Source organism: Folsomia candida, unplaced genomic scaffold (assembly GCF_002217175.1).
Source record: "Folsomia candida strain VU population unplaced genomic scaffold, ASM221717v1 Fcan01_Sc002, whole genome shotgun sequence".
Classification (NCBI taxonomy): Eukaryota; Metazoa; Arthropoda; class Collembola; order Entomobryomorpha; family Isotomidae; genus Folsomia; species Folsomia candida.
Window position 1 is genome coordinate 3,104,767 of NW_019091194.1, and position 11,363 is coordinate 3,116,129.

The following is an 11,363-nucleotide window of genomic DNA, read 5'->3' on the forward strand; positions in this document are numbered from 1 at the left end:
TTAAAATAATTTTGCATGCTATAATTTCCTCTAAATTTTCTAAAATTTTTTTCTAATTAAAATCATTATCAAATTATGTCATTGCATTTCTCTAAAATCCACATGTAATGGACGCCCCTCGGCTGGAAAATTTGACCGCACGGCTGGATTTCGGGCAGAGAAGGACACCTTTCGAACGGAGTGGCGAATCAGCGAGAGAGAGCCAGGCACTTGAATTGAAAATGTTAAAATTGCATTATTGGCTCCTTGCTCAGCGAGTGAGTAGTGAAAATAATATGATGCCCACCACCACCACTATAATAATAATAATTTAACTTGATTCTCTAATTAAAACTGGTGGACTATTAGAGTTAAGTTGTTATAGATGGTTATTATTTACATCTAAGATTCTCCACTAGCATCGTACCGAACGAGAGATTGATTGATTGATTTTTTTAAGCCATCCATCAAAATAAACGCGTCACACGCAACAAACGAGACAAGAAGAGAAGAGAAGAGAACCTACTGAATTTATATTTGGATGATATTTGGATCGGACGGAAGTAAAACGATTAAAATCAACTGTCAAATTGAGAAACTGAATTTACGGCTTTACATAAGACCAAACTTAACTGAAAAGTACTGTATTAAATTGTCCAGTGATTTTTGTAAAGAGAGAGAAAGTTTTTTTTAAAGTGAACAATCTAGTTGTTGTAAATATTTAAATGTGAAGAAGCGTTTTTTGCTCGTGCTCGCAACATTATAAAATAAATTGTCGTCGGCTATTATTTATTTACTTTTCATAGAATAATTTATTGTTCGTTAAGTGTGTTGATTAAAACTAATTATGCCATTGAGCCAGGATTCTGTTAACAATGATCATCATCAGCAAAAGAAGAATAATGAAGTAAGTGCGATATTCATAATTAAGTAATTACATGCTGGTAGGGTCAGTTGTGTGTGTGGGCGATTGTTGTGAGTCATTGCTAATTTTTATACAATTTGATTCTTTTATAGAGTGCAGTAGAGCATATGGAAGTAGTTGTTGACGACGAAGAATCTAATAATAAAGGTAAATCGGAGTATATATTTACAGATTTTGTGGCGTTGATGGATGGAATCATGAATTCGGATTAATATTAACAAAGTAATGTTTATAGTATCAGATAAAATGGAGGAAGACGTTGAATCCAAACCCGAGGTAGAGGAGGAAGAATCCGAAGAGGAAAGCAATGCCAGGTTAGAGCTGTAGTGGTTTAAAATTGTAATTATCCGTAGAGATCAAGGAGAGGCAAATCATAGCTTTTGAATACAATAGTATTGTATTGCATATAGATAGTGCCGGTTTTTAAAATGTCGAATATGGTTTTTCAGGTCTGAGGCAACTTTCTGCTTCACAGTGGAGGGCATTACTCATTTACGGGAACAGGTTTTATCTCCTCCAACTTATGTCCGGAACCTTCCATGGCGAATTATGGTCATGCCCAGGGCCGACCCCAACCAAACTAGGAATATGAGTTTGGGTTTTTTCCTGCAATGTGAGTTGTAGTAATATTACTATGTGGTAAAGATGATGTATTGGGCCAGCTGCGATTGACAGAATTGATGTAATTACTAATTAAACTAATATTTTAGGTAACGGTGACAGTGATTCTGCAAGCTGGAACTGCAGTGCAGTTGCTAATCTAAAGATAATTTCACACAAATCCGGTTGTGAATCATTCAGCCGAAGTAAGTGTTATATTATTATGGATTTTTTTATTTGTATTTAATACTCCGATTCCTCTTTTCTTCTAGAAATCAGCCACATTTTTCACAGCAAAGAAAATGATTGGGGATACTCTAATTTCGTTGACTGGCCCGCATTAGTGGATCCTAGCAAAGGTTTTTTAAAGAACGATGCCATCACGTTGGAGGTCGAAGTCAAGGCAGATGCCCCTCATGGTGTAGCTTGGGACTCTAAGAAGCATACTGGATATGTCGGCTTAAAGAACCAGGTAATTAGTTAGCTAACTTCAAAACACTACTCGTGGGTGACACTTTCAGCTAAACTGTAAAACAATTACTGATTAACTGGCACCTATGATCTGTAGGGTGCGACTTGCTACATGAATAGTTTACTTCAAACTCTCTTCTTCACTAACCAATTGAGGAAAGCAGTTTACAAGATGCCCACCGAGTCGGATGATTCAACCAAGTATATAGCATAATCCTTGGATTAGTACAAGTGCGATCAACTAAGTTATGCAATAATAATTATTCATTTTCCCAACAGATCCGTTGCACTCGCTTTGCAACGAGTTTTCTACGAGTTACAAACTTCAGACAAACCCGTTGGGACTAAGAAGCTGACACGTAGTTTCGGTTGGGAGACTTTGGACTCGTTCATGCAGCACGATGTTCAGGAGTTTTTAAGAGTTCTACTCGATAAATTAGAAAGCAAGGTATAAATTTACAAAAACAAAATAATATAACTTTAATGCATTACTTAGACTAAATGTTAATGTTGATTGACTGAATGATTAGATGAAAGGGACATGTGTTGAAGGAACGGTGCCACGTCTTTTCGAAGGGAAAATGATCTCATTTATCAAGGTAGTTCAAGATTGTAATAGTACACAAACATTTAGGTTGGAGTGTAACACATTTAAATGCAAATATTTTTTTTTCTATACCAAAGTGTAAACACGTTCAGTACGAGTCGAGCAGGTCCGAAACTTTTTACGACATTCAGCTAAATATCAAAGGAAAAAAGGATATTTACGAGAGCTTCAGAGACTATGTCGATACAGAAGTTTTGGACGGAGATAACAAGTACGATGCAGGAAATCATGGACTTCAGGTAATGTTCACATTAATTGTTAATAAATAATATTCCATTATTAGAGAATATTAGTTAATTAATTTTTCGTATTACAAACTATCAGGAAGCCGAGAAAGGAGTGATTTTCACATCATTTCCCCCCGTGTTACATTTGCACTTGATGCGCTTTCAATATGACCCCATAGTCGGTAAGTGATTCTAGAATTCGCATTTATTTATTTAACATTTTCAACGACAGCTACTTAAACGTCAACCTTAGCCCCCCAAAGAAACATCAATGAAAAAATACTAATAATTATTCATTCATATGACCCCATCACAGATTGTTCGGTGAAATCCAATGATCGTTTTGAGTTTTATGACAAAGTCGACTTGAATGAGTTTTTGAAGAAAGGAAAGGACGCTGACGGAGAACAAGTCACTTGCAAATATACTCTACATGCTGTAAGAAACTAATTAGTAACTGATTTTATTAATCCAATAGAAATCTCTATAATCACAGTGTTATATAATTTCATGCACAGGTCCTTGTTCATTCCGGAGATAACCACGGAGGTAATTTATATTCGAATAATAATTAGTGGTAAACTGAGTAGTTGCGTGAGTTGTGTTGGTTGGTGGAAAATAGGAGAATGACGGGACGGGAGTTTGAATTTGACCCCGACTCTATTTTTTATTATAGGGCACTACGTTGTCTTTATTAATCCCAAAGGGGACGGGAAATGGTGCAAGTTTGACGACGATGTGGTTTCAAAGTGCACAAAGACTGAAGCAATTAATCACAACTTTGGTGGTCAAGAGGTAAAAAATGAAATTATTTCAATTAATAAAATTAATTACTTCAAATTATTAATCCAAATTATTTATTTTGTGTGTTTAGGTGGATGATTTGCACCCTGGTAAGACAATTATAGTAATTATAATGCATTTTTTTATGAATGCGAATAGTTTTGAGAAATTAAATGAAAACTAAACAAATCTCTCGTCTGATATAGGAGTGAAGCAATCAACTAACGCGTACATGTTGGTGTATATCCGTGACTCCCCAGATTTGGCCTCCAGTGTATTACAAGAAGTCACCGAGGATGACATTCCTCGCGAATTGTTGGAACGCCTGAAGGAGGAAAAGAACTTGGAAATTTTGAAGAGAAAGGAACGGTCCGAAGCTCATCTGTACATGCAAGTTAACGTCATGTTAGAAGATGCTTTCGTTGGACATCAAGGTTGTGATCTGTACGACCCAGACAAATTAAGTCCTGCTGCTGTCGCCAACACAAGATCTTTCAGGGTGACAAAGAAGACAAAGCCTCAGGGGTTTCTCACAATCCTCTCTGAATCTTTTGTGAGTATTTATTTTAACTACTTGGAATTGATTTTATATAGTTTATATAAACTGTTTCATTAAATCATCAATCTGTCGTTGCTTACAGAATATTCCTCCTGCACGTATGCGTCTCTGGCCATTCGCAGTTCGAACAAATAAAGTTGTGCGACCTGGATGGCTGGACATGGGCTATGAAAGCAAAAGTTTAGAAGAGACCCTATTTGGCCACAGTAACATGTAAGTCATGAATTTAACAATATTTTTTTAAGATGTAATTCATCAGATTATTTATTATACTTCAATAACGCAATATTTTACTGATTTATAATAGGCCAATGTTTCTCGAGATTTTACCTGTAGACGACCCAAATGTCAGTCTGCCTAATTTTGACAAAGAAAACGACGTGCTTTTGTTTCTGAAAATGTATGATCCTTTAAATGAATCGATTCATTATCAGGGTCACATTACAATTCCAATCACGTCCAACTTTCGTAAGTCCTTCATATTTTTTGTTTCAATAATCAGCTTTCACTTAAGCTAATAATTTAATCGTTTGACTTATTTTGATTAGACAAAATCGCATCCGAGTGCAAGAAGCGTGCTCGTTGGCCTGAAGATACACTAATAACGATGTACGAAGAAGTTCAGCCAGGAACGGTGGAGAAAGTTGTCGATTTCGGTTCTACTCTTGACCAGGGACTAGATGAATTGATGGATGGTGACATTATTGTTTTTCAGGTAACTTTTCTTTTATTATTTTTGCGAGTGTAGTATGTATTTATTTATTCATATGAGCCTAATACTCATGCCTCTATGTAATTTTCAGAGAAATTTTGACCCCAACAACGTTACTGGTGGTCGTAAATTAAAAAGTCTTCACGAATTTTACGTGTATATGCAATACAAGTGAGTGTTGTTGTCTTTTACATATTTTTATCAAATTTGCAAAATTTTCAAAAATTTATTGTTTTGTAGGTACGAAATAACGTTTTTGGATAAGAGTAACCAAAATGAATCCTTCAGTCTTGAAATCAGTTTAAAATCCAGCTATTTTGAATTGGCAACCAAAGTGGGGCAACGGCTCGGAGTTTTACCCTTGTTTATGCAATTTTACAAATGCCAGCCGTACAAGTGAGTTGTTATTTCATATCATAATTTGAGTGGATATTTTTTCTAGTGTTCCTTGTTCCGGCACTTATTATTGTTCCCTTTTCAGGGACTCTCCCGCTTATGCTGTCAAATTTGAACCAGATACTGATCTATTGTCGATATTATCGGCGACACAAAAACCGATTAGAAGTCCGTATAAATTATTCTACCAAGTCCTAGGAATCCCTATCACAGAACTGGAGCATAAGAAACAGTTTAAGCTATTGTATTATAACAATAGTGGGACGGAAATTCAATCCAATGATCAACAGGGTAAGATGATGCCTCTTGAATCTTCTTTATATATGTGTGGCAGTGGCATTACTGTTGTATTATTTGGTTTAAAAATATAATTTATTATTTTTCACAGAGCGAGAATTAGTATTTTATGTAAATAAAGCCCCTCGCATAACCATTCGCGACATTCTGAGCGAAATTGCAAAAGTTCTAAATGCTGAAAAGAAGCCGCCAGGAATATTGAATGGCAGGAATCTCCGGCTAGTAGAAGTGGCTTCGCACCGAATTCAACAAATCGTCGACGATGAGACGTCATCAGACATTATAGTTAATAATAATACCGTTAATCGTAAGTCCTACGCATGTACATATTTATTTATAATATTTAGTGAGCTGAACATTAAACATACATTTGTATTTGCTATTCGATAGGCTATTATCGAGCAGAGGAAATTCCTGAAGAGGAGGTGGACCTTGTTCAAGGCGAATTGATCGTCCCTGTTGCTCACTTTCACAAGGAAGCCAGATCCACTTTTGGTGTCCCATTTCTCATGAAGGTACAAAGAATTTACGTGATATGTATTGTTTAATTATGCTACGAAAACTAACCCTAAGAACACTTTGGTGTGTATGAATTATTTCCATACAGATACGCTATGGTGACTTGTGGAATAATGTGAAATCTCGCCTGCAGTCCAAAATGTGCATAAATGACAAGGATTGGAGTAAAATGAGAGTAGCCTTGGTGCAACAAGGATCCCCGACATTCTTGGACAAGGAAGAGGATGCAGAATCAGTAGTGAAACCTGAAAACTTTGCTTCGGGAGTAGGTAAGTAAATATCTGAGAATTGGTTCAGTTAACTAACAAGCATTTAATAATAAAATTCACGATTTAATCAATTTATCCTTGTTTTCTTCAGGTTATGGCGCAACGCACGCATACAACGGTAGGCCTTGGATTGGAATCGAACATGTAAATAAAGCACCAAAACGGTCAAGGTACTCTACTCTGGAAAAGGCTATCAAGATTTATAACTAATAATATATACTTAATCATCAGTACATTCAATAATAAAAAGTTTTTTGAATTTATTTGATAATTTCAACGAGATTTACAAGAAAAAAGAACAAAGATTTTTCGCTATCCGTTATCAGTTTGCACAATGAACGGGTTTTAGATACTAATTCACGAATCGCCTTCTTTGATGGTTCTGGTGGCGTAGCTTTGAGATTTATCGAACGAAGCATCAACTTGTTCAAGTTGATTTCCAGTATTTCGTTCGTGACAGTGTGAATGTAGTCATAGTTTGGTGCGGCATGAAATAGTTGGTATGTTTGGAAAGGGCTAAATCTTGTAGAGTTATTGAGATAGTAAATGTCCTTTGAATATTGGTCCGTCCTCCCCATAACTTCTGTAGGAGATGATAGTTGGAGAGGAACTTGTTGTACTTTGATTACAGGTTTTGGAAGGGGCGCATTAGGAAATAGTTTCTCCTTCATAGGTTCTAAAAATAAACATGGAGATAGCTTTAATGAGACTGGTTTAGCTTGAGTGAATTGTAATCATATTTTTGTTGAATTACCTGAAAGAGCAAATTTAGATTCTGTTTGTTCATCGTCTTCTTCGTCTCCGAGATAAAATTTGTTGCGGTTTGGTTCTTCTTGTTCGACAAAACTATTAGTACTACTTTTATTACTTCTACTATCACAGATCAACTCTTCGTCTTCTTCTTCTTCATCACAGACACTTGTCGACTTTACAGTCGTAGAATGTAAAGTACTACAACTAAAATAGCCCGAGTCCGAACTGCTGTTTTCGGGGTTATTACAGGAGGACGCAGAAGTACTATTATATTGCTGCGACGATGTTCTTCGTTGTGGTGAAGAAGTAGGAGGAGGTGGAAATCTCCGTTTAAAATTCTTAATCATATAACAAATCTTAAAAATGGCTAGGGCAGAATTCACAACTTTTGTAGGACAAATAACATTAATCTTTGACCACGGATTTGTGACCAAAAGAGAAATAAATTCTGCAAAAATCTTTAAATTAAATAATGGAAGAATATCAAGAACATTTGGTAGCTCTTGTTTCACTAGGCTAGAATGGTTCTGTATATCTACACTTAAACAATTGTAATACGATTTGAGCATTGTTGGAAACTTTGTCCTTAGATGGTACATTTGTATGATGTAGGCTTGCATTGGGAGTAGTAGGGGTTCCAGGAGTGAAGGTGAAATTTGTGTCGAAAACATTAGTACGGCACCCAGTGTCGAAATTCTGGCAAAATGACAAATAAAAATTCTCGTTAGTTTGGCTGCAGGTCAACGAACTCTATCTCATTCCTTCTACACACAACTCCACGGTCGCTCCCTTTCTCTCGCATTGTTGTTCTTTTTTAATTAATAATCGAAAATGTTGTCAAAACATGCGTGTTCGGAAGTGGAAGGTAATCCCATACAGAAAAAGAAAGTTCGATTAAACTTCACAGTGTATCAACCCCCTCCTGGCTCTTCTATTCAAATCTGCGTGGAAAATGAAGATGGGGAGCTCCAAAAGATTGATGGTAAGGTTTAAATTACTTCCTTAACTCTCATATAGTTTAGTTGTCAATTTTAATGAAAATGTTTCTAGAGTGTTCGCCCTTCAACTCCCAAGAGACTCAGGCTACACGCTTTCCGTGGAAAACCGCTACTTCCCCCTCCCCTCCAGAAGCTCAACCATGGACTCCACCCACTCCGCTCACAATGGCTGACTTCATATTCCGACATGTGAAGAACTACCTGAAATATGATGGAGAAGACAGGTTCATGAAAACCTCAGATGGCATGAAAGCACTGCTGAAATCGGGGAAAACGTTGACCATTACAAAAGAGGGAAGGAATGTGACAGCCCAAACTACACACAGGAGAAATTTAGCACCTAATAAAACCACATCCAAGGCGGAAGTGACCACTAGTGTGGATGTGACGTTTGCTGGAGGAAGAATAACGTGGAGAACTGGAGGGAGAAGTGGAATATGTAAAGACGGGGATTGCTGGAAAACACAAACAAACGATGGAGCCTGTCATGAACACGCCGACTGTTATGTGACACATTTCCTTCTGAAGGATGAAAGCAACCCTTTGCCCACTTACACCCTTCTGACAACCAAACCCCACACTACAAAATTCGTCCACACATTAGATGGAGTTGTACAGACATCGAGGAATTCTACCAAGAGTTTTGTCGCTTTTCGCAACTATGAGGAAAAGCAGAAGGAAGCAAAACTTCCTCCTAAATGGAAGCTGGTGACGCCACGTCCTTGGATTGCGAAAGATTTGGACTTGTCCAAAATATTCCATCGAACCATCAACGCTACTCTCGCCATTATATCCACCCTCAATTCACATGAAAAGAATGCAGCTAATCCTATGAATTTGGTCAAGGACCAAATTTACATTGACCAAGTCGATTGGTCAGTCGTGAAGACTATTTTGGAGGACTGTGGCTTCAAACTGGAACTAGGAGAGACCTCAGAGTATGGAGAGATCAATGAATCCCCATTATTGAAAAAAGATGACCTTAAGTGCAGGGATAGCGACAGATGGATCTACATGAAATTTGGCACTATAGGGAGAATCTACGTTGGAACGGTTACCCAACGCAATATGGGTATTAGAGGGGGTGGACCCATGCCTCAATCATTCATTCACCCAAGTCATCCTTCTACGGATAAGGGAATCCCTCTCTTCCAGTGTGAAGGTGAAGATTACTTATTATAATAATTGTTATTAACTTGAATTTATATTAACTGTAAATAATATAGAAGGTGACGCTGACTTCATAGAGAATGAGACAAAGAAGATGGAAAGTGTTGGACAGTTGGGAGTGATCTTTTCTGAGATGTTGGGAGGGGCTATCGACGGATCCCCCATCAAAATTGATTTTGAGAAATACGAGAATTTCTCCGAATGGGAGGATCGTCATGTGGATAGACTGAAGAAGCTGGTGGGATTTTGGACCAGTCAAAAATTAGAGTTTACTATCCCGGAAGGTGTTGATGTTTCATCCATTAATTGGGAACCCTTAAAAAATTTGTATTTGGGACCCCCCTCAGCAGCAGCTTCATCAAAATTTGATTTTTAACCATCCACTATAAATTTACTTTGTGTTAAAATAACTTTAATAAAATAAGTTTAACTCTGAGTTTTGACCATACACTAGATTTAGATTTACTTACGTACCGTGTCATTTTGCCAGAATTTCGACACCGGTATCCACTCCCTGCCTTGTGAGTTGTTTGACGATGAGCTTGGAAATGGCATGGCGTTGCTGGGAGGGAGTGGGACGGATTTAAAGACGAAGAAGGTCCACTATAATCACCTGACGATTGGTCGTCCAAAATGGGGAGGGAACTGTACCCCGAGGATGAGGAGGATGACTCGGTAGAGGAATCGTGCTGGAAGGGGGGTGGTTTCCGAGGGGAGGGATTTGTGGAAGCTGAGGCCGTAGCTAGTTTTAAGAAAGACATTTTTATTATGTAAAAGTCATTAGCAAAATTTGTACAAATTTTGTTGGGAAATTTTGAGACTCACCCAAATTGAAGACTATAGCAAAAACGTATTGATTCTCATCCAGTCTTGCGAAACGAATCGTTTCCGGGTTTTTTAATGGAACCTCGCCAAACGCAAATTTTACGACAATGTCTTTCAGGAATTTTGCATCTTTTTGCCGACTCGTCATATACTGCCCTTCATCCGTTACATACATGGAATCAAAGAGGATTTTCCGTACTTCCGCATCCTCACTGCGAAAGACGAGTAGACGCGTGGGAGTCGTCGACCCTGTTTGCGCCGAGGCTGTACCTGGAAATTGGTGCTCTAAAGCTTCTTCTGCTTGTTGTACAATATCAGGTTGACTGCAAGAACAAAATTCCAAATGTTACAGGTGTTTGGAATATTTCCTGATTTTTTCCAGTTAATTTACTTACATAGTTTCAGAATCAGTCTTATCCGTTTCATTACTGAAAGATAGCGCTTTAACGATCTGTCCTAGGAACTTGCTCAAATTTTTGGGAGTAGACGGCTCCATAATATACAATAATGCTACGCTTTCCCCTTACAAATTTCTCAACTTAAAAAATAACGTCACACAGAATTCAAGTAAAAACAGAAACTTTTTTGTACTTGTCCCGTCTCATAACATTTTCCTCGCACTACTGTTCCTTCATTTTGTCTCGTCGTCCATTAAATTAAGAAATAATAGTTCTCCCTGTACAAAATTCCACTTTCACCACCACGTCACCCTGTCTATTCTCACAGTGAGGATGATAAGTCATAATAATAATGATAATTGTTAAAAATCGGTACAGTACTTTGTTCAACAGGAATATTAGGATGATGCCAAGTCGAGACCAGAAGGCGAAAGAGAGTCAGGAACAGAACAGTCACATGAAGCTACCAAATCACGAGTGTATTTATCAATGAATCAGTCACGAGACTCGTCAGCGTATGTAAGCGTACTTAAAGAAATGAGAGCCGTTGTTCAGCAGAGTTCTCCATATAAATATACATCCATATGCTGCTCTGCTAGCTGATGATATATCCATGTTTACACTTTTTACCATTTATTACAACCTTAAAGCTATATAAGTAGTTGCGTGAGTGAGTCGCATTCAGTCGTCATGTGCTAAAAATCCATACCATATACCTGCTAAATTTACATGAATATTCCATTGTACCATCTGACATCAGCCCATCATTCCCATTCCATCCATGATGACGACATTGACTTGACGACTAATAACCTCAACGTGCTTATATATCATCACCCTGAACTGGAATGGAATGCATAATACACAATTGAAAT

At 37.5% G+C, this 11,363-nt stretch overlaps 3 protein-coding genes across 3 annotated transcripts; 2 read left to right on the top strand and 1 right to left on the bottom strand.

Moving 5' to 3' along the window:
• Positions 1–233: 233 nt before the first annotated feature.
• Positions 234–6,621, top strand: LOC110844028 (ubiquitin carboxyl-terminal hydrolase 7). Its single transcript, XM_022090122.2, has 26 exons — positions 234–886; positions 997–1,051; positions 1,140–1,218; positions 1,354–1,517; positions 1,615–1,710; positions 1,777–1,976; positions 2,073–2,176; positions 2,255–2,423; positions 2,506–2,574; positions 2,660–2,821; positions 2,907–2,991; positions 3,126–3,247; positions 3,328–3,358; positions 3,486–3,604; positions 3,684–3,702; positions 3,799–4,145; positions 4,234–4,364; positions 4,459–4,619; positions 4,700–4,866; positions 4,955–5,034; positions 5,104–5,259; positions 5,345–5,550; positions 5,648–5,863; positions 5,947–6,071; positions 6,164–6,344; positions 6,436–6,621. The coding sequence occupies exons 1-26, from the start codon at positions 827–829 to the stop codon at positions 6,552–6,554; spliced, it is 3,423 nt and encodes a 1,140-aa protein (XP_021945814.1). The 5' UTR covers positions 234–826; the 3' UTR covers positions 6,555–6,621.
• On the bottom strand, positions 6,576–11,029 carry LOC110844029. Its single transcript, XM_022090123.2, has 5 exons — positions 10,486–11,029; positions 10,091–10,413; positions 9,740–10,007; positions 7,099–7,793; positions 6,576–7,020 (listed from the first exon to the last, which is right to left on the bottom strand). The coding sequence occupies exons 1-5, from the start codon at positions 10,584–10,586 to the stop codon at positions 6,605–6,607; spliced, it is 1,803 nt and encodes a 600-aa protein (XP_021945815.1). The 5' UTR covers positions 10,587–11,029; the 3' UTR covers positions 6,576–6,604.
• Positions 7,792–9,713, top strand: LOC110844030. Its single transcript, XM_022090124.2, has 3 exons — positions 7,792–8,079; positions 8,148–9,257; positions 9,322–9,713. The coding sequence occupies exons 1-3, from the start codon at positions 7,929–7,931 to the stop codon at positions 9,639–9,641; spliced, it is 1,581 nt and encodes a 526-aa protein (XP_021945816.1). The 5' UTR covers positions 7,792–7,928; the 3' UTR covers positions 9,642–9,713.
• Positions 11,030–11,363: the final 334 nt, after the last annotated feature.